Here is a 27,780-nt window from a genome sequence, read left to right as displayed (position 1 = left end):
ATCAAGTTCAAAGAAAAAATATAATAGCTAAAATTGGAATAAATGAACAATAAACAAACCAACTCACCCGTCATACAACTACTTTTTCTGGAAACTAAAATGGAAAAGGGACATAACCCTCAGCTGACAGTGAGAAGCATGGATCTGCCTATCAGAGCAAAGCTTTTACATTGCAAGGAAGTATTAATTACATCCGGGTGCAGAGTTATCAAGTTTCCAACAGTTCCCATTACCAGTACAAAACTCAGATGTGCGCAGATCTTAGCAGATGGCCATATTCATCACCAATACATGCTAAGCTTCTCCTGTTTGTCTATGGATATGAACCTTCTCTACCAAAATTTCAAGTAGAAAGATCCTTCAGGGTCATCCCTTGTGTGTTACAATGTTGGCAGAAAAGTATGGTACTCTTCTTCACAACTGATGTCCTCCACTACAACCCTTCCCCTTCACCAACAACATAGCATCATGCCAATATACTCTTCAAACATTTCTGGGCAGGAGAACATTGCACTATTGTTTACAGTTTGTTCCATAATGTCAACATCAACTGAAATACTTTCCACTTTATAACCAGCTGAAATAACCATATGAGAGAAGGGCATTTCAGGTCAAAGTTATCTTACCATGACTTTTTAAAAAAATTATTGGCAGCTCTAATTAATCTGTAAGAAAGTTTATAATAATGTGATAATCCTATGCTATGCTATGCTACGCTATATTACACTATGCTACCCTATACTGCACTACACTACAATACTTGTCACTATTAACACTAATTTTTAAATATTTTAAAAATGTTACATTGCTATAATAATTGTATTCCTAATTATGAGAGTGCAATAACTCTCATAACTGTCTCACATTTTTTTCCCTAACCAAAATTGTTATGGCCAAGCCATAACTGACTTCAAATTGTTAGACAAAATGATCACTGGAAATATAAAACAAAAATTTAAAACTGAAACAAAAAGAAAGCAACTCACATAAAAATAAAATCACATTACAAACCTAACTCAGAGGATGGTTTCCTGCTGATTTGGGGTAGAAATCATTTCTGCCAAATTCCTAAAATATCAATATGACTTACCATTTATTTTCCATAGCATCTGAAATCCAGTAGACTCATCTATTTGGTCAGAAAAAAACACCACATGAAGACTGGAATTCGTGGTACCTCCAGATGGGAGAACACTATCTCCACAAAATGCGCCAATCAAAGTGGATTGAACATTAGGGCCATCATAAAGCTGAAAGGAGGCAGAAAAGATGTATATGTGAGATGCTGGTTATATTTTAAAAAATACATGGTTATAGTAAAAAGTATCACGGTTAAGTATACGCTCTCTCTAAGTGGAATCTACTTGATGACTCCATTTTTTTCATTGTATCTCCATTACTGGCTTCCTAGCCTTTCAATGATCATAAAGCAAATTTTTGCAGCAAGAAAACATTTGTAGTAATGGAGGGCCCCTGCTAGGGGAATTGATATTCTCATTTCAGGGAAGATGGCACTGGCACCGACACTAATGCCATCAGAGTGAATGCCATCACTCTGCTAAACAACTAATTCCTACAACACTGTCAAATTATTTACTAAGACTGTATTACTATTATTCTTCTCATCCTTCCTAGTACCTATCTCTTCCCATTTATGACTATAACCATGTTGCTTGTATCGTTACGATTTATATTGTTCTATTTGTTTCCTATTACGATTTGATTGCTTATTAGTAACCTATGACTATCACCAAGTGTTGTATCTTATGATTCTTGATGAATGTATTTTATTTTTCTTTATGTACACTGAGAGCATATGCACCAAAGACAAATTCCTTGTGTGTTCAATCACATTTGGCCAATAAAGAATTCTATTCTATTCTATTCTATTCTATTCTATTCTATTCTATTCTATTCTATTCTATTCTATTCTATTCTATTCTATTCTATTCTAACCCACCTCTGATTCTAATCACTGTGCCACCAAGGCTCATATGCCAGCATTAGATCTGTTGATATGAGGGGCAGAGTGCATTTCTCCCTCCATTTGAGTAAATGGCATAACACCCAAAGAGGACACCAGTAATATTTGCAATTATTGCAGCTGTGGAGTCCAAGATAAATTCTTGGCTCACGCAATTGGAATAAAAAGCAGATCATAGAGAACTCTCCAAGTACTTGGAAATGTGGGTTGTATCCTTGAATCAAATGTTCCTGTTCTGCTCTAACTTTTCACTCGAGATTTATTTAGTTTTTGAATAGGATCGTAGTGTGCGTGATGAAAAGAAATAGAAAGAGATGGGTCAAAAGAATCTGGAACCCACAATAATTTGCCTCAGAAAACACTCTTTCCCTTCAAGTTCCTTCCCTCCATTTAATTAGTTGAGAGAAAGGTCTCCCTCCAATTCCACAGTTTGATAAATCACTTCTTTTGGCAGTCCTTCTGCACAGACTATTTTTTGCAAATAGACAATAATTTTGTGTTGCACTGCTGCAGTTTTGTCCCCAAGGGAAGACATTATTAAATTCAACTGAAAATAAGACAGCTGTAAATATTAAAAAGTTCAACGATAGCTAAAGTGGAATGCATTTGCTGGAATTTTGCAGTGCTTAGAAAAGGACAGCTGTGTTATCTTGGATATCTGTATGGCTATTCAATCCTCAGAAAAGTATTTTCAACAGATCACTCCAGGATGATGATATTCACCCTTTCTCGTTTTATATGTTGCTTGAGAACATTGACGGAAAGTAATGATTGCAGAAGGGAAAGACAAGACAATTCTCTAATATTTATAATTTAGACATTAAACTTGGTCTCCAAAAGAAAAAGTATCAGAATTGTTTCTCCTTATTGAAAAAGTACCTGTGCAAATCCAGCCCTTTTATTTTATGGATATCATTAATATAGAGTTAGAAATTATTTATTTTCCAGCCACCAGATGCCCTGGGGAGATTTCCGTGTTCCGAATAATATTATTCCATCCATCTTAATTGAAACTAAGAGAAACAATATTTAGCACTCAACAAATCCAGCACATTGGCTATCTAATTCTGACTACCTTTCAAATGAAATCATCCTTCCTTAATGTTGATCTCAAATGGAGCCCAAAAGTAGTGTGATGGAATGGAAAACAAAGCTGAAAACAGATAGTCCTCGACTTAGAACCATTCATTTAGTGACCTCTCTAAGTTACAATGGAACTGGAAAAGTGACTTGTGGCGGTTTTTCACCCTTAGAACTGTTGCTGTAGCCTCGTGGTAACTTCCCATAGTTAACATACACCTATAGGGCTGAATCTGGAAGTTTTTTTACATGACCAATTAGTATATACTGTACACAGTTTTAACAAATGTTAGATTTTGTTCTTTCTTTCATTATTATACAACCTAAAACATTTTCCCCGAATCTCACAATGCTGGCTAGAACTGATGGGAGTTCTAGTCTAACACATAATGAGGCATAATGCATTTGGACAATCTGTTAATCTAAGAAAAATGTGGTAAGAAGCAAAACCAGTCACCCACATGACTGGACTACATGAATTATTTGTAAAAAAAATTTCTGGTTTAAAGGAAAAAAAGTCACTGCCAAAAAATGCAACTTTACTCCAGAAACCTTAGGAGTTATCTGTGGTATTTCCTGCAGTAAGGCTTTGACAGAGTATAGAGTTCTGCCAGTGAAGTTCTCTAAATCAAAAGGAAAAATAAAACACATAGGTTGGATTTATACTGTGTCAAATGTTAACTCCCAGTCCCAGAAAAAAGTTTAGAAACTAATAATAAAGAATGCCAACTTTCATGAATGACACTTTTGAAATGGAAAAAAAAATAAAAAATTAATTAAATCAATAAATACAAACCAGTTGGAAACAGCTGCTGAAGCAAAGAAGGGTTCTGTCTGCTAGCTCTAAGCAAAAGGTGAAAAGAAAAATCTTGTTTATTTTGCAGCAAGAGTCTGTTGGTTTGAAAGCACTAAGTATGCATTATTCCCACTTTGGTAGGAAGGTAACAGCATTCTGTATGGTTCAGCATATAGTCATGTTATCCATGTAATCATGTAAATGTCTTTGGACAACATTGGCTCCCTAGAATTACTGGGCAGGGAAAATCTTTATCTTTATGCATTATGTATGTCGTATAGAGCAATTCTAATGTACAACATATAAACATATAAAGGCAATTTCCAGTTGTTACTTATGGACTTTGCTCCCTGATTATATGTATTAACTATAGACATATGCAGCCCCACACTTACTCTCACTGATGATGTTATCTATTGGGTAATGTTTTTAATAAATCAACCAACTTCAAAGAACACCAAATTTCCATTATGCTTGTTATTAAAAGCCTAAGAGCCCTAACCCAAAAAATGGTGGCAACTCTTCCAATAAAAAAGCCTTTTCAAATACTCTATTGTTTTGGATGTAGATTTGGATTTTATTTATTTATTTATTTATTTATTTATTTATTTATTTATTTATTTATTTATTTTCTATCTCTCCATGGGGCAAAATAATAGAACAATAAAAAAAAATAAAGAACACAATGGGAATACATTAACATAACAAAAAAGATGAATGGATATGGATGGATAGTCAAAGAATAAGTACACACACACACACACACACACACACACACACACACACACATATTTTCTGAGGTTTTTGTGGGTGCTTGTATGTAGGTCTTTGATTATTCGCGTTTTCTCCCCGTAAAATTGGAAGTGTCTTGGTGACGTTTCGACGAAGTCTCATTTGTCATCTTCAGGCTGGTGTTTTTGGCTTCGTGCTTCTAGGAGCTGCGATCACACATTGCTCCTAGAAGCACGAAGCCGAAAACACCAGCCTGAAGATGATGAATAAGACTTCGTCAAAACGTCACCAAGACACTTCCAATTTAACGCGGGAGAAAACCTGAATAACCAAAGACCTACATATCTATCTATCAATCTATCAATCAATCTATCTATCTATCTATCTATCTATCTATCCACACACATACATATTCATCCTTTGATTATCCATTCATAGTCATCCATCCACCTATTCATATAGATACATAATCATTCAAAAGCATGCCAGTTATCTATTAGATGTTCCTTTACTTCTCCTTACCTCTCCTTGCATTGGGGTTACTTAGAAAAGCATATGAAAGCTTTCTCCCCAATTCCTAATCACTAAACATGGTTAACCTTGTTGTTTCTCCTTTGATAAGAGTTCACTTCATGAGTCAAATGTGTACATCAAAAAAACGGAGTTGTGGCAAGCTGGGAATAAACAACTTGGAGCATTCTAGGTATTGTAGCAATAGTTCCCATGATTTCTGACCATCAGTTGGGATTTATACATCTGAAAGTGGGACCAAATTTCTCCTTTCTAAGATAGAGCAATACAATTTACAGTGGCAGGACTGTAATTGTTTTCTTGCAATAGAGGAAAAAGGCACATGGTAGGGTGTGTGAGCTGAGAAACACGTACAACTAAAAATAAGCCATTAGTCATTCATTTTGGGATTTAGTTGTCTGAGACCCCTCCCCCATCTCTTTGGTGGCACCATGGAAAAACAGTCTGTTAGTCATTTGAGGCTTATTATAATTAGAGGGCATTTCTTCTTGCATCCTGTAGATTACTACTGTGGTTTTACTTCTGCTTCAGATGGCCTGATGCTAAATTTCTTAACTATTTAAGCATCAGAAGCATAAGCTAATGCTGCGTAAGAAGAGGTGGGGTGTTCAATAAAAGCCCCTTATTGGGAAGCCTTGAAAAAGCTGAAGTATGCTTCAATTTGTAGGGAACCAATGCAGATTTTATCTGTAATTATCCTTTTACTAGTCAATGTTTATTATCAAACCTTTTGTTTTTAAAAAAGCTTTTGAAAATATATTTTAAAATAATATTTGTAGAAGAATAGTGATAAAATTAATTTCAGGCAACTTTGCCTTTTCTGTTCCATCTTATAAAAAGTCACAATTGAGATAGAGATTAACAGCTTTTTTTTTTAACAAGAGAAAATGGTGAGCAGTTAGTACTTTATAAACTATAGGCTACTCCCAGTGCCGTTTTGTAATATTTGAAGACATTTTATCATCAAAATTTGGCAAAAAAATGTTAAACACTGGTGCCATGTTGACTTTTATCAGGATACTTAAGTAAAAAAAAGTAGATACCTTTTTTTTTAAAAAAAACCTAAACCAAATAAAAGGGGAGCTTGCTTCATATTATATAAATGAACTGGAAAGTGTTCATTTTTGGCTTATGAAAAAACTGCAAAAATATGTACAACAGGGATGTCAAATTCAAGGCCCGCAGACCAGATCCAGTCCACAGGGTGCTTAGATATGGCCCATGGAGCTACTCTGGAAACAGCGAAGGACCGGCTGGGAATAAACAACTTGGAGCATTCTAGGTATGCTCCAAGTTGTGCTTGGTGCCTCTGCCAGCAAGCACAGAGCTCAGGAAGGCAATGCGGTGCCAGCCCAGATTCTGTTTTTGCCTGTAATGGCCTCCTGCAGCCTTTTGCCAGCAAAAATGGAGCCTGGGGGAGGGGGGGCAGCGCCATACATGGGCTGCAGATGGCCATCATGGCCAAAAATGGAGCCCAGGTGGGCTGCATGGTCCTCCCAGGTCTGTTTTTGCTGGCAGAGGGCTGCAGGAGGCCAATGTGCCCAAAAACAGAGCTCCACGCTTCCCCCCCAGGCTCCATTTTTGCTGGCAGAGGGCTGCAGGAGGCTGTCACAGCCAAAATTGGAGCCTTGATGAGTGACATTGAGCTGGCCACGCCCCTGGCCATGTGCCTCCTGGCCACACACCCTCAGTCCCCCAAGGTCAAACACAACCCTGATGCATCCCTCAATGAAATCAAGTTTGACATCCCTGATATACAATAAACTTAGAGAGCTATAACAGCTCTCTAAGTATTTTCGGGTATTATGAAAAAACAGTAAATTTTAATATTAAATGGTAAACTAGTCTGATTGTTCCTAATCTTTAAGGGACTTAACTAGAAATAAATTATTAATGGAGAATGAAAGATATACAAGCAGATGTGGGCTTTGGAAATTTAAGGTCAAAGGAAGATTTATTGCAGAATATTTCTGGTCTAGGTTAACATTTAATAAGAATGTTTCAACAATTATCCACAATCAACTTAGGCCTTAAAACAGAGGAGCAAAGAAATACCTCTGTGCTTGCCACTGAGTGTGATTGAATGTCACACTCTCTTCCTGATGTTTCAAAATCCTATAAACTGAGAAACTAGAAATTACGGAATAATTATCATCTGATTAGAACAGATAATGAAAGAGCAATTGACTCTTCCGGCTTGGAACAAACAGAAAACAGTGCTACAGACATTCCCTGTATCAGGAATGATATATTTAATACTATATTTCAAAATATAGGATAATATTTGCATTTCATACCTTTAAATGGTTATGTTCACATCTGTCACCTCCTTTCGTGCTAAGTGCTTGGAAACTGTAGTTCAGGGTGTTATCAGTTGTAGTCTAGATCAGAGGTCACCAACCTTTCAGACCTCAGGGACCACTAAGATCATAATTTAAAATCCTGCGGACCACTAATATGATCTGCCTAATGACCGGCTGGGTGGGTGTGGATAGGTGGTCATGTGACTGGGTGGGCGTGGCCAACTCCTTAGAGCCCCAACAGGAAGCGGTTATTGGAGCTAAGCAGCCACCACAAGAAAGAGTTGGCAAAACAGCTCAGTTCAAATTGGATCTAGCCGAGAAGGAGGCTCAGCAGAAGCACCTCACTGAGGACTACGAGTATAGGCTTTCCAAGTAGAGGGAAGACCTACAGGAGTACAAGGCCAGGTACCGGCGCCTGGAGGTTCAGCGGGCTGAGATGGTCAGCCAGTTCCAGGCCATGATGCAGTCCCACTGGAATGAGGTTCTCTTTGCCACCAGTGGCACTTTCCTCCAGCCTTTGCCCAAAGCCCCACACCAGGAGGCCAAATCAGACCACAGGTCGGAATTTCTGCCCCCCTCTGACTCACACAGAAGATCCCGAAAGGGGAGACTCTCTGCAGCAATACAAATGTTCATTGCACGTATCTGTCCCATGCCGTAGTTTGAGGACCCCTGATTTAGTGCAATATAAAAAATGCAAATAATTTTTTTCTGGACCACCAAATTTTTTTCGTGGACCAGCAGTGGTCCGTGGACCACCAGTTGGTGACCGCTGGTCTAAATGGTCCAGTTGCAATATACACCTGGAGGATAGTTGTTAGGATAGTCCAAACTCTCCAAAATGCCTTGGGAATAGTTGGCAATTACTATTCCCTGGCAAATTTGGAAGAAAAAAAAATTAAAAATATGTTTTCTTTATTCTATATTTCTGCTTTACGAATATAAAGAATCTATTGGAACCAGTAAGTTCAATCAGTAGTTAGGTGTTTATATGATGATCCTACAAAAAGGGATACATATTTTAATTTTAAAATAAAATACAGATTTCTAAAACCCGAAATAAACCTCGAGAAGGCAAATAATCTTTAATGTAAGAATGACTTTCAAAAAAGGATCCAGAACATTTTCTGATAAGAATCCCACCCATTGATCTTCAACAAATTCTTTCTCATCTTCCATGCTCTCAATAAATGTCATTTTGGAAAGACATGGTTGTGAATGTAATATCTAAACTACTTGAAATGATATTGTGGCTTTAGGCTGTTTGCAAATGAAAAGGTTTTCTGATAAATTGCAAGGAATTTTGTGATTGGAATAAATATCCTGAAATAACAGGTGGTTGAAAATAAAAAACCAACCATAAATAAAGTAGTAACTAGGATAATTCTGGATAATTTAGAGGTTTTTTTTTTCAGGTACAGCATAATTAGTAAATCATTGGATCTCCTGTTTTAATCATTTTAACATGATAAGAGGAAGAGTCTGAAGTAGCAGTTAAAGGCAATGTTAAATTCTAGCCCTCCTTAGGCACATAAACTATTTGAGGGCCTTTGGGCCACTGATTTTCTAAATCTGGGAAAAAAGCAATTGCAAACTACTTCTGCAAAATTGTCAGGAATCAAAGCTAATTTGGTCTTCCGGGTGCGCTTCAAGGTGTTGGTTATCACCTTTAAAGCGCTCCATGGCATAGGACCTAGTTATCTTCGAGACTGCCTGCTGCTACCGACGGCCTCCCATCGACCTGTGCGCTCCCACAGGGAGGGCCTCCTCGGGGTGCCATCAGCCAAACAATGTAGGCTGGTGAACCCCAGGGGGAAGGCCTTCTCTGTGGGGGCACCTATCCTCTGGAATCAGCTGCTCCCAGAGATAAGGAGAACCCAAGACTTCGGTGCCTTCCGCCGTGCCCTTAAAACCTTCTTTTTCCAGCAAGCCCGGCTGGCCTAAAAGTTTTTAAAATTGTTAAAATTGTTGTTATTGTTTTTAATCATGGGGCCAAATTTATATATATATTTTTAATTGTATTTTAATGTTTGTAGTTTATGTTTTTACTTGGCTGTTCACCGCCCTGAGTCCTCAGGGAGAAGGGCGGTATACAAATTTAACAATAAATAAATAAATAAATAAATAAATAAATAAATAAATAAATAAATAAATAAATAAATAAATAAATAATTTGAACACACATATACATGCATACACACGTACACATACACACACAAACACACATTTTTACAATAATACCGTGTTTCCCCCAAAATAAGACATGTCCGGATAATAAGCCCAATTGGGCTTTTCAACGCATGCGATAATATAAGCCACCCTCGCAAAATAACTCCCCCACCAACTACTTACATGCATGCGCAGCTGGTCCTGCCATTTCTCCTGGTTGCTTGCTGCGCAACCAAAATGAGTTGAGGAGGCGAGGCTGGGGGGAAGGAGGGGACATGCCCTCTCCTCCCTGTTCTTCACACCGGCCAAGTGTCCCAACATGTCCCACCCCACCCCAATGGCAACAGCAGCTTGGCTTCTTCCCTTCCCCACTGTCTCTTTATCGAGAGGGGTGGCAGGTAGGGCAGGGGAGAAGCAAGACGTGTGGAACGAGATGTGGTTCCCCTTGCCGCCCCCCCTTACCGGGCATGGCAGGGCTCCTGCCCCTTGCTTAGCCATCCACCCCCTTTAGGGATGCAATTTGGGGGTGGTAGGTAGGGTGGGTGAGAAGTGGGACGCAAGTCTTACCTTTCAAGCTCCGTCGCTTTTCTCGCCATTGTGTCCAGGGAAACCCGCTGTAAAAGAAAATCTTCTCGCAATAGATAGTAATATGCTTTCTGATAGTACCAATAGTAATAGATGCCTTTGCTACAATCCCAAACATTTGGAGTACCACTTGGACACTATGAGCATTGACAAAATCATCATCAATCAATTGCATAAAGCAGCTTTACCTGTAACAATTTACATTCTGTGACAATACATTTAACATAACTAACAATGGTTACTGCCAGAATAGTTTTGTGAAGGAATGGATGGTTCCTTAATCTATCACTAATTTACCCTTCAATTTCAAATGTTGAGGTTACAATTCTTAAAATTTGCAGCCAGCAAAATTCAGTAGGCATAACTGTACTGCTGGTGTGTTTCCACAGCAGTAGGCGCCAAATGTCACATGTTGAGATAAAATTAATGGAATGAAATGGTTTCAGTTCTGAATCATCCAAGGGTCTTTGGCTCCTTGGAAAGATTTCAGGATCAGACCTTCTATATATCCCTTGTTCCCAAAAGATCTGTGCAGAAGAAGGAAAGGAATTTTGACTTTTCCGCCTCTCAATCTGTTTGGTGCAATTTAGAATATGGTTAAATTTAGAATATGATGGAGAATCTGACATTTTGCATTTCACTCTTTGCATTTCACTTTGCAACTGGGATTGTACTTTTTGCCTTGGACCATACTTTCAATGCCAAATTTAATCCTGGAAAATCTAGAGTAAATATGTTCTTTTGGGGCAGCTTGACTTTTTCTTTCCCTTGCAGTTGAGTAATTGCTAGCATAATTTTATTTGGGAACAGTGATTTCACACAGAACCACTGAACTATATCTTTAAAAGATCCTGGAGCACAGGGGAACTGCCAGAGGACTGGAAAAGAGCTGATGTAGTTCCCATCTTTAAAAAGGGGAAACAAAATAGATCCAGGAAACTACAGACCTATCAGCCCGTCCTCAATACCAGGGAAGATTCTGGAAAAGATAATCAAGCAACGAATCAGTGAACACCTAGAAGCAAACAAAATAATAACCAAAAGCCAACATAGGTTTGCCTACCTTCTGGAGTGTTGGCCATTCCTGGTAGCTTGGTGTCATCTGCAAATTTAATGAGTTCTCCATCTATCCCTTTGTCCAAATCATTGATGAAGATGTTGAAGAGTACTGGGCCTCAAACAGAGCCTTGGGATAACCCACTACATACTTCCCTCCATGTAGATGCAGTTCCATTGAGGACTATATGTTGAATGCGGTTGATCAGCCAGTTACGAATCCATCTGGTGGTGATGCTGTCTAACCCACATTTTTCTATTTTATTTAGTAGTAGGTTATGGTCTACTTTACAAACGTCTTACTGAAGTCCAAGCAAATTATATTGACAGCATTCCTCTGGTCCACTAATTTTGTCACTTTGTCAAAGAATGCAATAAGATTAGTCTGGCATGATTTGTTTTTGACAAACCCATGTTGACTTTCGGTTATTATTTTGTTTGCTTCTAGGTGTTCGCTGATTCGTTGCTTGATTATCTTTTCCATCAACTACAACCACATCAGCTCTTTTCCAGTCGTCATACCCAATTCCTGCAACCGTTCTTTATATGTTTTAACCTCCAGTCCCCTAATCATATTTGTTGTTCTTCTCTGCACTCTTTCTAGAGTCTCCACATCTTTTTTACATCGTGGCAACCAAAACTGAATGCAGTTTTCCAAGTGTTGACTTGGAATTACTTTACCAAGTGTTCCAACTTATAAAAAGAAGATTCGTTTTGCGGTAATACAATGCTTTAGATATTACTTTGAAAAGGTGGTTGTTTATACACCCAAAAAGGAATTAGCACCTTATTGTCATTCTTTAAAGCAGCTACAGCTGTTCTCAGAATTGTTTTCAGCTGGGAGGAACAATCACAATGTTATGGAAAAAGACCAGTTATTTTAAATATTTTGCAGGAAAGAAATGCTATATTCACTAATCAATATGTAGAGCTTTGTATGAAGATACCTTGAAAAAGTTATAAATGTTTTATTTGGAAACATCCTATTCTCTTATAATACAATCCTTTCATAATAACATATGAATATAGTTATGGAAGCATAGAATTTAGCTGCCATTCTACTTTCCCAAAAGGAATCAGCTGACTTCTGATCAAAATATTAGAGACTTGCACAGAACTCAAGAAGAAATTTAGAAATCTAAGGAGCAATGGAAAGTGGGCTGGGACATGCATTTTGCTCGGTATTGCACAATGGCTACAAGAGATTAAATACAAATGACTAAAAAGATTAAATATGAACATCCTGCTTGGCTAGCTTTCTTGCTTGGAGTTCCATCCAAAACCATTACAGTAATTCGTCTGTTTCCCATGCTTCTCACTGAAGCAAGGAAAATCTTTTGGAAATGCAGCATTCAGCTATTGGATTGAATGCTCCTAATGTGAATTAAAAACAAAGTTTTATTTTTCACTTTTTGTTGGTGGGCGAAGCCCCTTAGAAGTTTCGCTATGTTAACAAAAACATAGAAAAACTTCTATTGTGTTAATTTTGTGTCTATTGTGTTAATTGTGTCAACATATGAATTAAATATTGAAAGAAAAGAATGATTATATGGAATAATATATGCACAAAGTTTATTCAATAGACAAAAATGGAAAGATCTAGCTGGCTTTCAGTCCAAATAATCAGATTAGCTCTACAGTAGAAAGGACAATGAGCTATTGGATAATAAACTGTAAAAACAGACAACAGAAGATTAAAACATTATTTGGTTGCCTTTTGCTGATCTATGCTTGCACAACAAAGCTAGGAAAAATGTGGCAGACATATTTCTTTCCATCTGTTTTCCAAAAGTGAAACATTCATTATTCTAAATGCCAAATAAAGATTCTTGCATCATTGATGATTTTTTAAATCTGATGTCCCATAGTCAAGGGATGCGGATATCTCCCTGAAGAATTAGCAATTTGTACTATTTGTAAGTTCTTCCAAATTTTCTTGCATCCTAAGCAGAACATATTCTTTTTCTGAAGGCAATGGAAGTATTGACACTTGGAATCTTGCCATTGTTAACACAAGGCAACATAATTTATTAACCTAATCTGACCAATTCAGGGAAGAGAAGTACAAACAACAGGGAAGATTTTGTACATTCATTCAAGAAACCTTAAATAAAATCTTTTACCCTGAATTTATGTTCCTTCATTGGACAAGACAGATCTGCTTTCAGCTATTTATGATCTAGGTACCATCTAAGCGGATATTATTCTCAGATTGGGGGTTGCTGCTCTAAAGTACAAAATGTCCTTTTCACCCTCTATTTTAAGATTAATCATTAAAATCTCTGAAATATAAACGTATATCCCAAATTGTCCAAAAGATGAAATAAGAAAATGAAAAAGATGGCTCTATGATAAGTAGATTCCTAATTAATTGCAAAAGACATGTTAGATATACCATCTTTGAAAGATTTACTCCAAATGATTAATTTTTCAATCTTGGCAAATAGAATTGTGCTTTCTATTTAAAAAGATCCAAAAAATACAATAATTTATAACTTAGCTGATACTAAACTCATTGTTTGATTTGACTGAACTAATGCCAGCAAAGGTTACCATAAGGCACACCAGAAAATGAACAAAAATAAGAATGTATAATTTCATAACTATTAAAGCTAAGTTTATCAAACTTAGTTACAATTGCTGTAGTATGTGTGTGCAGGATTCGGGTGACCTGGTAAACCATAGATTGAGCATGAGATAGCAATTGTGCTATAACTGCAAAAAGTGTCAGTCCAGCATTAACCAAGATACAATGTTGAGATCACAAAATTGATTGATAATTCTGTACTATCCTGTGGCAATCAGACTGCACCTGGAATACTGAGTCCAGTACAAGAAGGATGCTGAGGATTTAGAAAAGATAAGAAAATTCATCTCTAGTCAGAAGCAGCTGCAGAGACAAAGCAAAAAAGGAAAAAGAAGATGGCATTTTCCCAAGTAGGATACTGACCGTAAAAGCAGGATATTATAACATACAAATGAGTAGGGAGACAAACAATAAAAAAGGATGAATAGATGAGAATGACTGCTAAACCATTCCAACAAAAAGAACTGTTTCTTAATCATGTGAGTAAGGAACTACTGGCCTTATAGAAATATATTCATCAGCCCAGCCAGTGAAAAGAGAGGGATGTTGTACTTCAGCAATATTTAGAAAGCCAAGAGTTCTCTACTTTTGATTTACTATATTGTAGGCAGCATTCTTCTGTTGGAAGGGCCATAGCATGGACCACACACCAATGAAGCCAAGTTACATAGGCCTTAAAGTACACAGATTCAGACTATATATTATTATAAAGTAATGATGGCAGCTTTTTCCAAGTTGAAGTGCTAAAGAAATATTTATTTTAAAAGAAGTTGACATCTGATTTTGTTTGGTATAGCAACTTTGGTAAAAATGGATTTCTAGATGAGTTTTTGTTCTGTTCCTGTTTTGTTTTAGTTACTCATCTGCTTTGGTATGCTTTCATTTCCTAACTCATTCATAACTGCCAGATTCTCAATAAATATTATTTCAGAGCTATCAGTTCAGAGAAACCTGTTATTTCCTGAAAGATCCATTGAATTTTGAGTATGCTCAGAGAAAGGAAAAGGAGAATACACCTCTGAAAGTTATATAAGCAACTATTCATTCTATGGCATTTAGCCATAGCTGCTTTGCCCAGAGTGCTATGCACTACCAATAACTTTTGTCTGCTATAGTTGCAAATCATTTAACTAATTGGGTGCCATCAAGTTTAGTTTAGCTCCTGGTAACTGCACAAATATTCTACATTAGCTACAGATCAATGCAATTCTCAAAAAAAAAAAAATCTAAATGGTTGAATTGCTCTCCAGGACTACCTCCCTTCTCAAAAAGAAAAGAAATATAAAAAAGCTGGAGAGAATGGGATAAAATTATCTGTTTTGTCTTTCAAAACCTTGCAATCATACAGAAACATTCTATAAAATCAGGGAAAGGTTGCATATATAGCTTCCTGAATTTTTCCCTTATCTCTTTAAAATCCTTGTCTTCTGAGTCATGTGACCAGAATGGAAAAGGGAAGAGGGTAAGCATGGAGGAATTGACAACTTTCCAAGCATTGCCCAACTCTTCTCACAAGGATGAATTGATGGGGGATTATTTTCTTCTCAATTATTTTTTCTTCATAGCTCCCAGATGAATACAGCCCATTTCCAAAATTCCCATCATATTAATCAGAATGTAACAATGGAACTATAAAAGCATTTCAAAGATCTAGGTTAACTACAGTAATTTTATCTTTCCTAATCCAATTATACAGCCTTATCTCTGTCTAAACTCAGTGGGAGTTACTGCTAGCATTACATAAGAAATGTAATTAATGCATATTAATTTATAGTCTTATAAAGTTGACTCATGTGGTTGATGAATTAAAAGACTTGATGCCATGGTCAAAGGTGAAGAATGTGAAATCTGCAGAGCCTCACATTCTCTCACCCAGCATTAAATACAGGTACATTTAATTTATATGCTGTATTACATTTTGCCTAATAATTGAGGAACAAATTCAGTGGAAAGGGAGAGTTGGTGAGCGACTAGAATTTACTATATCAAAAGGCTTGTATTCAGCCATGAAGCCAAATTTTGTAGTAGATGAAGCTCTGAATTTTATATAAAGAGAGTTATTTCTTGAATGAACCACAGGTGGGATAGTATTTTCCCACAGTATTTTTCCAAAGAAGGAGAGGTTGCATTACCGCCATTTCTAATCTGCAAAAGAAAAAAATTCAATCCCATGAAAATACCACAGAACTAAACACATATATTACAGGGAGTCATTCCTGTCAAGACTTTGGATAGAGAAAGAAAATTGTCTCCTATTCAGTTTTAGATTACTTTTGTCCAATTTCTCTATCACTTTTTAAAGACATTTTTAAGACTTTGAAAATTGTGTGTAAGTAAATAACAGCCCCGGATAGCTTCAGCCACAAACAACAGCTGCTGTTATTTTTGCTGAGAGCTTCTAAGCTACACAGCATTATTTAATAAATACTAACAATAATGAACCATAATATAAAGGATTAAAGGAAGAAAGGCGAAATCAGAGGAGGGAGGGAGGGAGGGTGGGAGGGAGGGAGGGAGGAAGGAAGGAAGGAAAGAAGGAAGGAACGAAGGAAGGAAGGAAGGAAGGAAGGAAGGAAGGAAGGAAGGAAGGAAGGAAAGGTGAAATCAGAGGAGAAGCTAGGAAGGAAGGAAGGAAGGAAGGAAGGAAGGAAGGAAGGAAGGAAGGAAGGAAGGAAGGAAGGAAGGAAGGAAGGAAGGATGTGATGGTCCTCCAGAGGCTACTGCACTACACTCCCATCATTCCTGAGTTGTGCTGTTAAAGAAATACAGTGCCACTGAGGAGAAGTTAAGTTGTGAAAGAGTGATCGAAATTCCTCACATAACCTCATTATTCAGGTTAAATTGCCATGTTGACACTTTGTGATAAATAAACTAGACATGAAAAGAAGGACTAGGGGAGACATGATAGCAGTGTTCCAAAATCTCAGGGATTGCCACAAAGAAGAGGGAGTCAAAAGTATTCTTCAAAGCACCTGAAGGCAGAACAAGAAGCAATGGGTGGAAACTAATCAAGAAGAGAAGCAACTTAGAACTAAGGAGAAATTTCCTGACAGTTAGAACAATCAATCAGTGGAACAACTTGCCTCCAGAAGTTGTGAATGAATCTTACCTTACTTTCTTTAGCACACCATTTTTAACTGAGAGACAAGCTTAAGATCTCTACAAGAATCTGACCAATTAATGGTCAAAGGAAATTAGCAAGAGATAAGATGTCTCGCAGGGCATAGGGACTCGTGACTTAGGACACATTTGACCCCTCCCTAAGGCTCAGCCTCGCATCTCCCACATCTTCTCTTCCCCTTAATCCTGATTTCTATTCTGAAGTATTCTGTTTCTTTCAATTCTGCTTCATCAGAATTAAAGATTCATCAGAAGAATAATCTTATATTCTGGCACACTTAGAACATTATTAGTTTTAACATATTCCACATTCTGGCATCACACTGGCAAAGGCCTTGCTGAATCAATAAAGCAAAGGTTTATTGTGTTATTGCTCCTTATCTCTGCTTGCTTTCTCTATTATCCATCTGAGGTTATCTGTCTTATCCCATGTTCCTCTGCCTTATCTGAAACCTGTCTGTTCCTTTGTCTCTATGTAGAGCTGCAAAGTACAGCTGTATTCTACTTTGTAAAAACAACATAGATGTTTTATTCTACATATTATTATTGTGAGAAGTGCAAATTCCCAAAACTCTTGCTTTATTATTATTAAGTATTTAAGTAATTCTACCTCATCAACTAGGACACCATTGCCTAAAGTTAATTGTTATCAAAAACAATTCTTGTAATTGCTTATTAGACTGTCTACTGAATAAAGTTTACAATAATGTATAAACCTGCATTGTCTTTCAGTCCTAAGTAAGTATTCTCAAAGTATGAATCCCTCCAATTTCAGCTCAAGCAAATACATTAGAATTATGGGATCAATCTAACCTTGATTACCACCCCCTTATTTTGGTCTGTGACCGCAAATAAAAGTTATTATTATTATTACCCCCCCCCCAACATATTTCAATTTTCCAAGCCAAGCATTACGTTTGGTCTTTGAATCAAGGATCAAAGTGACAAAACACAAAATTGATTACTTTAAATTTCATTAAAACAGAGTTTATGTTTTCCCTTTCTGTCATGATAAATATTATATTTCATTAGTAACTTTTAGAGATTTTGGATTCTTATGGTACATAAATTAAATATGAGTAATTTTTTGAAAGGACATAGCCGGTGGTATCTATGGCCTTTGCAATTTTTGGTTTTCAGAATAATTTCCTTTAAAAAAAAAATCACCTCCACATAAACTGAATTGCAAGTATAATTGACATTATAGATACAAAAATTAATGAAATTAAGAATCACAATATTGTCTTCAGATTCAGATATGATCCATTCACAGATATGGCCCTTTGGCAATGGTCTGGTAAAGTAGGGAGATCTGATGACCCCTTCACCAAACAAAGATTCCCCCACAAGCTGCCAAGAATAGAATAGAATTCTTTATTGGCCGAGTGTAATTGGACACACAAGGAATTTGTTTTTGGTGCATATGCTCTCAGTGTACATATAAGGAAAACAAGGAAAAAAAACATTCACCAAGAATTATAAGATGCAACACTTAGTGATAGTCATAGGTTACTAATAAGCAATCACATCATACTAGGAAACAAACAGAACAATATAAATCACAAAATACAAGCAACATGGAACAGTGATGTCTATTGCTGGTCTATGGCCATAATAAAGTTATATTCTATTCTTCTAAATACAAGCAACATGATTATATTCATAAGTGGGAAGAGATAGGTAATAGGAAGGATGAGAATAATAATAGTAATACAGTCTTGGTAAATAATCTGACAGTGTTGTGGGAATTAGTTGTTTAGCAGAGTGGTGGCATTCGGGAAAAAAAATGTTCTTGTGTCTAGTTGTTCTGGTGTGCAGTGCCCTATAGTGTCGTTTTGAAAGTAAAAGTTGAAACAATTTATATCCAGGATGTGAGGGGTTTGTAGATATTTTCACAGCCCTTTTTGACTCGTGCAGTATACAGATCCTCAATGGAAGGCAGGTTGGTAGGAATTGTTTTTTCTGCAGTTCTAATTATCCGTTGAAGTCTGTGCCTGTCTTGTTTGATTGTAGAGCCAAACCAGACAGTTATAGAGGTGCAGATGACAGACTCAATAATTCCTCTGTAAAACTAAATCAGCAGGTCTTTGGGCAGTTTGAGCTTTCTGAGTTGGCGCAGAAAAAACATTCTTTGTTGTGCTTTTTTTTTTTTTTTTTTTTGATTTATATGCCGCCCTTCTCCGGAGACTCAGGGCGGCTTACAGTGCGTCGTTAAGCAATAGCCTTCATACTTTTGTATATTTATACAAAGTCAGCTTATTGCCCCCACAAACTGGGTCCTCATTTAACCTACCTTAGAAAGGATGGAAGGCTGAGTCAACCTTGAGCCTTGGAGAGATTCGAACCAGCAGTAAATTGCAGGCAGCTGTGTTAATAACAGGGTGCTTTAAACCACTGTAGTACCAAGGGTCTTTTTTTTTTTTTTGATGATGATATTTTTGATGTTAGGTGTCCATTTTAAGTCTTGAGATATGATAGAAGCTAGAAACTTGAAGGTCTCTACTGTTAATACTGTGTTGTCTAGTATTGTAAGAGGTGGTAGTATAGGACGGATTCTCCTAAAATCTACCACCATTTCTATGGTTTTGAGTGTGTTTAGTTCAAGATTGTTTCAGTTGCACCACAAGGTTAGTTGTTGAACCTCTTGTCTGTATGCAGATTCATCATTGTCTCGAATGAGACCAATCACTGTTGTACCATTTGCAAACTTCAGTACTTTAACAGAGGAATCTTTTGAGATACAGTCATTGGTGTATAGAGAGAAAAGAAGTGGAGCACACAGCCCTGGGGGCTGCGGGCTCCTAATGTGATTTTGCCTGTTGTTTGCTGTCTGTTAGGAGGCTTATGATCCATTTACAAGTGTGGTCAGGTACAGCTAGCTGGTTTAGCTTAGTTAGAATATCTGGAATGATGGTACTGAACGCTGAGCTGAACTCTATAAAGAGGATCCTTGTGTAGGTCTTTGGAGATTCAAGATGTTGTAGGATGTAGTGCAGAGTCATATTAACAGCATCATCTGTCGATCTATTTAATAATAATATAATATAATATAATATAATATAATATAATATAATATAATATAATATAATATAATATAATATAATATAATATAATATAATATAATATAATATAATATATATTTAATATAATAATATATAAGAGAAATGGAGAATTAGTTTAGCAATGAATATTGACAAATTATTTGAAGAATGTTGACTAACATGGACATGACATACAGTAGTACATTTATAGATTGCTCTTTAGTATCATTTAATATTACAATTTAGACTTTGAAAAGCTATCTCTATTCGATGAAAATTTAAAGCAAAAATCACAGTTTGCAGTGGGGATTCCGAGCAGTGAATTAATTAAGATAAGAGTTATCTTGCTATTGGAGAGGTTGTTACAGACATTATATCATTTGATATTTACACTGAGGAGGGCTAGATAATAAGATGGGGATCTCTGAAATTTAGAACTATTATTTAAATTAAGCAATTACTAACTGCAAGCTCCAGATTCTTCTCCTCTGCCTCTCTTGCTTATAATAGAACTACAATATTTCACCTATGCATGAATTCATTCACCTCATGAAATAAATTTAATCTGCTCTAAATCACTCTCTTTCCACTACTTCCAAGTACCAAAGACCAGCTACAGTGCATAAACCCTTACCTTCTATCCCACATTTAAATATAAGAGAACTATTGCATTATTAAATAGAGCTAGATTAGTCTATGAAATGACTGACTGATTTTTAAAAAGTGCTTACTTTTTAAACAATATCCAAGTTAGAGCAGCTGTATTTATAAGGGGGAATTTGGAACTTAATCAGAACAATTTATCTATAGATTTTCTGCTGAATTGTTTGAAGGACACTATTGCAGCCTTTCCTTATCCCCGCTATCTCCTATGTAAAAGTGATGAGAGTGGAATTCATGAAAAAAAGTATTGCACTCGGATCCTTAGAGAAATCTGACTGAAATGTGGCAGGATTACTGTCTTCTAAAATACCTGCTATCCTGAACAGTAAAACAATCTATTATAAGGCTAAACTGCTTCAGGACAGCAATGGGTGAGATTGAAAGAAAATTATGTCACCTTTTCCAAGATCATTAAGATCCCCATTTTTGGTCCATTTAAAATAGTCTACAGAATTTACAACATAGTTTGACCATGAAGTTACTAGATACCCTAGAACCATGATGTCAAGCCTACGGCATGCATGCCAGAGGTGGCACGCAGAGCCCTTGCGCAGAGGTGGCACGCAGAGCCCTTGCGCTGTTGCCCCAGGTCAAATCTCCATGACGTTTCTTTCATGAGCTTCTGTTTCCCTGCAAATGACAAAACAGAAGTTCACGAAAGAAAAAAAACTTACTTTGTGCCGCGCTACTGGTGATGAGATGCCCTGCCTTCCGCAGGCCAGCTGGTTTTCAGGTCTCTGCTGCACATGCATGCATGTCCACACATGTGCATGTACATGCATGTGCATGTTTATGCATGTCTGCACAAGTGCATGTTTACACACACACACACACACACACACCTTTCAGTTTGGACATGCGCATGCGCAGTTTGGGCACTCAGTGTCTAAAAGGTTTGCCATCACTGCCCTAGAACTTTATGAAAGTTGCTATCTTACCTTAAATTGGTTGTTTCACTTACGAACTTCATAACTGGCCCTGAAGTTAGAAGTATTAACTGAAATATCAGATTTGAACTTGATCCAGAGGCTACTTTGATTGGAAGTTATTGCAGAAGGGAGCATATTTCCACAGAACTTGTTGATCAAAGGAGCCCTCTCAGTATCACCATCTCGGATCTAATCCATAAAAATAATAATAATAAAAAAGCCTAATCATCTCAATTATCTCATCAATTTCATATATATGCCAGACAGTTGTCTCAATGAAATATTAGAAGTAATAATAATAGAAGTAATAATAAAGGTAGTAAGGAAATACCAGAACATGCCAAAAACATGAAAATTATTGGAATGCTTAGTTTGCCATTGCTCCATATTTTCCATGCTGACTTTCAAAACTTTTTCTTCTTTCAAAAATTTTTACACTCCATTTGCACTTTACTTGTTTGAGGAAAACATAGTGGAAATAACAACAAAATTAACAAAGCTTTACTGTATACAATTTCTTGAATATCTGCTTTCTGGGGAGAAGGCAATATAAACAGCTTGAGAACAGTAAATATACAGATGCCATTTTAAACTCACTTTAAAGTCTCCAACTCATTTCTACAGGAAATACACTATTATATGAGATGATGCTACTTTAAATTCAAAACTTTTAGAATAGTACCATATGTTATCAATTAAAAGAATGGATTATCACATTCCTGAACATCTGCAGGAATATCTGCAAGGAGATAGGAAGTAAAAAAAACAAAACAAAATGGTGGCCACAACCATATGATCAAAACCCTAGGATGTACATAAAATTAATTGCACAATCCTGACTTTTTTTAAATCTGCAGCAGACACTCCTGTCTGGTTCCCTTATTTCACTGAACTGCAATTTATGTTATTTATCCCCACTTTCTGGAACAGTTACATCATTTGCATTCATGACAAAAGCATTGGCAATAGAACAACTTAGCACAACTGATAAGTACCACATCCAGAAACATGTACAAAGAATATATCATCTGATCAATAATTTGCGTTTTTGGGGGAACTCTGATGAGGTTGGATGTGTATTTAATAAAAAGTATGGGTAGTTCTCAACTTGACCAAAACTGAACCCAGAATTTATGTTGTTAAGTCAGACATTTTTAAAGTGAATTTTGCCCCATTTTACCACTTTTCTTGCCATGTTTGTTAAACGAACTCCTATAATTGTTAAATTAGTAACACGGTTGTTAAATGAATCTGGCTTCTCCATTGACATTGTCAGAAGGTTCAAAAGGGGGTCGCATGATCCTAGGACACTGCAACCGTCATAAATGTGAGTCAGTTGTCAAGCAACCAAATGTAAATCACGTGATCATGGGGATGTAAGTGTGAAAAATGGTCATAAGTCACTTTTTTAAAGTGCCATTGCAACTTTGAATGGTCACTAAATGAACTGTTGTAAGTCCAGAACTACCTGTAATGCACCCACTGTTGTTATTGCTAACAAATTATCAGTGCTTTCCAATGGTTATTCTCCGATATGGGTTTATATTAGAGTACAGATAAATATATTATCTGGAGTTTTAGAGTGTAATGGCTAGAAATCCCAGGCACTGTTATTGTTTCAAAGGTCAAAACATTTCCCACTCATGCTAAAATAGCTAGTTCCATATTTGATCCCAGATACTCTAATATTTCTGAGAGAGCAAAATTGCACTATTTTTCTGAGGGCCCATGAGAAATTTATGACTTTTCAAGATGTGTGGCCTTGGCAATTCTTCTCAGAGGTATCCTAGAGTCATCACATTTGAAAACCCAATGATCTGGCAGATAGTCTTTCAGGATCATTGCAAGAAAGGAGGCAATTTCCCATTCTCTCCATCCAAGACTATGCTTCCAAATAGCAAAAATATTGAGTTACTAAGTGTTTGTGTAGCTTTCCCTACTTATAGTCGTCAGCTGGGTGGATGTGCAGAGGTTCAGAAGGGGTGAAAGGGATCTGCAGAAGAGACACAGATTCAACCAGGCAAACCTATAATATCTGGAATTAATTCCCAAAAGACAAAGGAAATGCCTTGCTAAATTAAACCTATTGTTCCTAATTAAAATGGTTTTTTGCTTTGTTCCATCTGGCTTAGGGCATGTTACTATGCTTTTTCCAACAACTAGAGAAGGAAATTATGAATCTAAATAAATAAATGTTCCTGTTTTCATTTTATATCAGATTTCTGTGTGATTTTGGAAATTAATTCTGCTTATGACAGAAAGAAAGAAGAAATAAATCTATACATTTTAGATATTTCCTCTGTTTATATTAGCTCACATAAATCTTTTACAACATTTCTCACAAGACAAGTTTAAATAAAGATAACCAATGACATTTCCTTCTCATTAGTGCTTCAAATCAAAAAGCCATATGGAACCAATTTGTTGACTCAAAATACACAGACTACAAAGAAAAAAGTACAAAAAAGATCACCCAATCTGTGACCCACCTTCAGAGCCAGGGAGAGTTGTGGAGTGACAAAATCCCCTTACCCCAACACCATACAGTATATAAAAGAAATAAAATATATTATTAGAACTTTGTGTCCTGTATTTGTGTACATTTGTATGGTGTTTTGCCAAGTGCAAGTAAAACCACTGAAATATTCAGGGAGAAAACAATGAATAACATATGAGCTGAACCAGGAAGTAGGCAAGAGCTCTTTGGAGAAACAGATGTTCTCAAGTTCTGCAGAATCAGAACATTTCAAAAGAAAGAGCAGCATTTACCACTTTTCAAATAATCTGAAGTAGAACTTGAACTAAATCAAATCTAATCACAGAAACAGTTGTCATGACATCAATCAAGGGCCAACCAATCCCCAAATGGGTTGAAGCATTGGGGTGCAAATAACCTGAACCAAATCTAGACTTGTAGTAGTTTCAATAAAATTTAAGCACTTTTCTCTAAATGTCTGACCCCAGGATCTTTTGAGGAACCCAAGGGGAAAATAGTCATGCACTCATGTTCCAAGTAATGTCTGTCACTACAAATTGGGATTGATTCCTTATGGAATTCATGTATACAACTCAGAACGGAATAAAACATTTTGTAAGATATGGTCCTGGCAAAGTAAGGCAGCCAACAAAGCTTATCTTGATATTTAATTTGACATATCATAAAGATGAGTACTATCATAGCTGGGAAATAAAGAGTAAGTAGAACAGATAATCTTTGTTGTTCATGAACTTTTGTTTTATTCTGATTAATTTCACCTATCTCTTGTCCCCTGTAGATGTTGAACCCTAATGAAATTGATAAACTCTTGTATATCTTTGTATATATGTTCCTATAATATATTTTTAATAAATAGATTGTCTTACTTTTCCTGCTCTCTCATAGCTGTAAACCTCTTCAGTAATATCTAGAAACTTTTCCACTGAATCACAACAGGTTTATAGTAGCTCCTCAGAATGAATAACAATATTTCTGTTTTTTTGGAGTGTTTGGGCTGTTCAAATAACTTAAAAGATGACAGAGAGAATTTTAAGACATCAATTTCACTCCTTCAAGCAACCTAAATTGAGCAGTTTCCAAATCCTGAAATATATTGGCCAAAAATATCAACCCAATACTTTCTGGTGATACCATGACATCATCAGCCACATCATCTAGCCACTCCTCTTAGGCTAAAACGGATTGTTTTTCTGCTTTAAACTTTTCCCCTGATGGCATTTTCTCTGGAAGCTGGTTGATATTAAGAACACAATGAAATGGAAATAATCTCTTGTAGACACTTGGGGCAGGCTAATTGCTCCTAAACCCCCTTTCTTTTATTTCTGAAAAAAATAAAAAGAAACTAATCCCAGATTTAGATTCATTTAATTTGTCCTTCACCATTTTTTTAAAAAATAGGAACTAATAATTACCTCAATATAGTTCCGAGAGCAGTTAGGATGTCTTTCCAGCTCTAGGTGTGTGAAATTCAAGTAGATTTTTTCATTTGCTGGCTGTCGGATGATATAAACACATTGTCTGTTGTTCAGATAAGAATTGGGCCAGTAGGGAGACATGATGATCCCACTGCTATTGGTATAGTTTCCTCCACAGTTGGGATCCACTACATGAAGAAGAACAATTCAAAAAGATACTCACAATGGAACTGAAAAAGATTTATAACCAGTCTTCAAACTTATGACCATCCCAGCAACTCCACAATTATGTGATCGCATTTGGCAATTGGCATGCATTTACAAAGGTCACAGCATTGCACAGTCACATGCTCGCCATATATGATTTTCATAGCCAACTTCTGATAGGCAAAGTCAATAGGGAAACCAGCAAGAAGTCACAAGTTGCAATCAAATAATGTCATCCTTAATAACAGCAGCCTGAAATGTAATGTTTCACTTAACAACCACGTTGCTAACAGTGGAGTTGCTGATCCCAATTACAGTCTGTGAATAAGAAGTATCTGAATATGCTTTGCTCCAGTACAGGATATAGTCTTGTTTCAGCCTGCTAATATCTAGTTATGCAGGATGAGAATTTTAAATTTAGGGTTTCCATTGATAACATGTCTGAAAGGCACCAGAAGATGGCTGATAGGGACAAATACACTTACCAGGTGATGTTATGTATGTGATAAGGAATCCTCTATCACTATCATAACCATTGGAATGAAAATGTACCCAAGCGTATGGACCAGTGGTTTGAAGGGGAGGTGGTAACCCAGTACTGCAATATTTCCCAAGGAGGGGATCTTGTGAGAGAAGGCCATCTCGAATCTAAACAAAAACATGCCATCGTGTATTTGTTATACTTTGTCAAATGTAGATGTACCATCTGTATCTAACATCAAAAGCATATTTATTTTCTCTATTATTTCTATTTTCTCTAATAATTGTTTTTTCTACAATATTTCATACTGTCCATAATAAATTAATTTCAACAACCCAGATACTTATTGTTCTGTCTGATGCTATTCAACTGAGCTAATGTTTGTATCATTGTCTGCAAGCAAAATAATAAGAAGAGCCACTTGATCTAGTGGTTAACACACCAGACTAGAAACCAGAATGTCAAGGGCCCAGGAAATCAGGAGATTCAGGCAGTTCAAATAAGTATAAAGATTTATTGCAAGCATTAATTCTCTACAAGAATCTTGCCAAGTGACTATTAAGAAAAATGCATGGGAGTTAAGAATAGATAGGAATTCAAGATGACTGGACTTAGACTTTGGGTTCAGCCCCACATATTGTGGGGGAAAACAGGAGAAAGTTGTATTGGTTATGTTTGCTGCCTTGAATTTTTTTTGAAAGAGCAGAATATACCTGTAGCTATACCTTTATCCACATCCTTCTGCCTCCCCCAAAAATAATTGAGTAGAGATTGTGCACGTAAATCCATCCTAAACTCCCCATGAATTATGATTCCAACCCTTCTTCCTGGGGGTGTTCATGAACTAAAGATATTTCTTCCTACTCTTTCCCATCATATTCAGACAGAAGACCATCACCTTCAAACTCTAGAGCTGAGGATTTGGACTTCAGATTTCTCTGGCTTCCACTGACAATAATCCTAGCTAAAAAGCTAATCATATTTATTAAATTGAGCAATCCTTAAGAGTTGCATGATACCAACATTAAAAATAACAGTGGATGTTTGGCTGTTTAAAAGGTAGTTTACATTATTAACCCTTCTGAAGATGCACCTGGTTAAATACAAGAGGTTTGTTTTCTTTATGTGGTCAATGCTGCATATGATTCAAGAAGTGTTTGAGAAATACTTATTTTCTTGGAAATGGAGATAAGCACTTAACATTTAAATGTTTTCTGAAATGTTCTCATCCTTCACATGATTCTTTTGATTCATGCTTGGGGTTCAAAATGATTCAAGATTAGAATGAATTGTTGTGCATGTTCTATAAAACAGGTTTCATTTGACATATTTTTGATGATGTACTTGGAACAACTTCAGTGTGTTCTCATTGTTTGCAATATGGATAGATTTATTTATCTAATCTTAACTAAGAATAATTCTTGTGGTTTTGTTTTGGTAGCTTAATAGAAAAATGGGATCATGACATATTAGATTTCTCACCTCTGAAAACATTTTAGAATAGAATAGAATAACAGAGTTGGAAGGGACCTTGGAAGTCTTCTAATCCAACCCTCTGCTTAGGCAGGAAACCCTACACCACTTCAGACAAATGGTTAGCCAAC

At 36.5% G+C, this 27,780-nt stretch overlaps 1 protein-coding gene across 1 annotated transcript in view; it reads right to left on the bottom strand.

Moving 5' to 3' along the window:
* The window catches only part of CUBN (cubilin), a 169,257-nt gene that overhangs the window by 116,285 nt on the left and 25,192 nt on the right, over positions 1-27,780 (bottom strand). Inside the window, 11 exon segments of the mRNA XM_087893689.1 lie at positions 1,091-1,250; positions 7,421-7,504; positions 8,186-8,339; positions 10,163-10,317; positions 15,778-15,915; positions 15,918-15,968; positions 18,111-18,280; positions 19,204-19,215; positions 21,609-21,765; positions 25,486-25,676; positions 26,181-26,343. Of these exon segments, the coding sequence (XP_087749815.1) occupies positions 1,091-1,250; positions 7,421-7,504; positions 8,186-8,339; positions 10,163-10,317; positions 15,778-15,915; positions 15,918-15,968; positions 18,111-18,280; positions 19,204-19,215; positions 21,609-21,765; positions 25,486-25,676; positions 26,181-26,343 (1,435 nt within the window).

Source organism: Pantherophis guttatus, chromosome 4 (genome assembly GCF_059756535.1).
Source record: "Pantherophis guttatus breed Tessera chromosome 4, ASM5975653v1, whole genome shotgun sequence".
In the NCBI taxonomy this organism is placed as follows: Eukaryota; Metazoa; Chordata; class Lepidosauria; order Squamata; family Colubridae; genus Pantherophis; species Pantherophis guttatus.
Note: the sequence above shows the minus strand (reverse complement) of the source record. Positions and strands in the feature narration are given on the sequence as shown.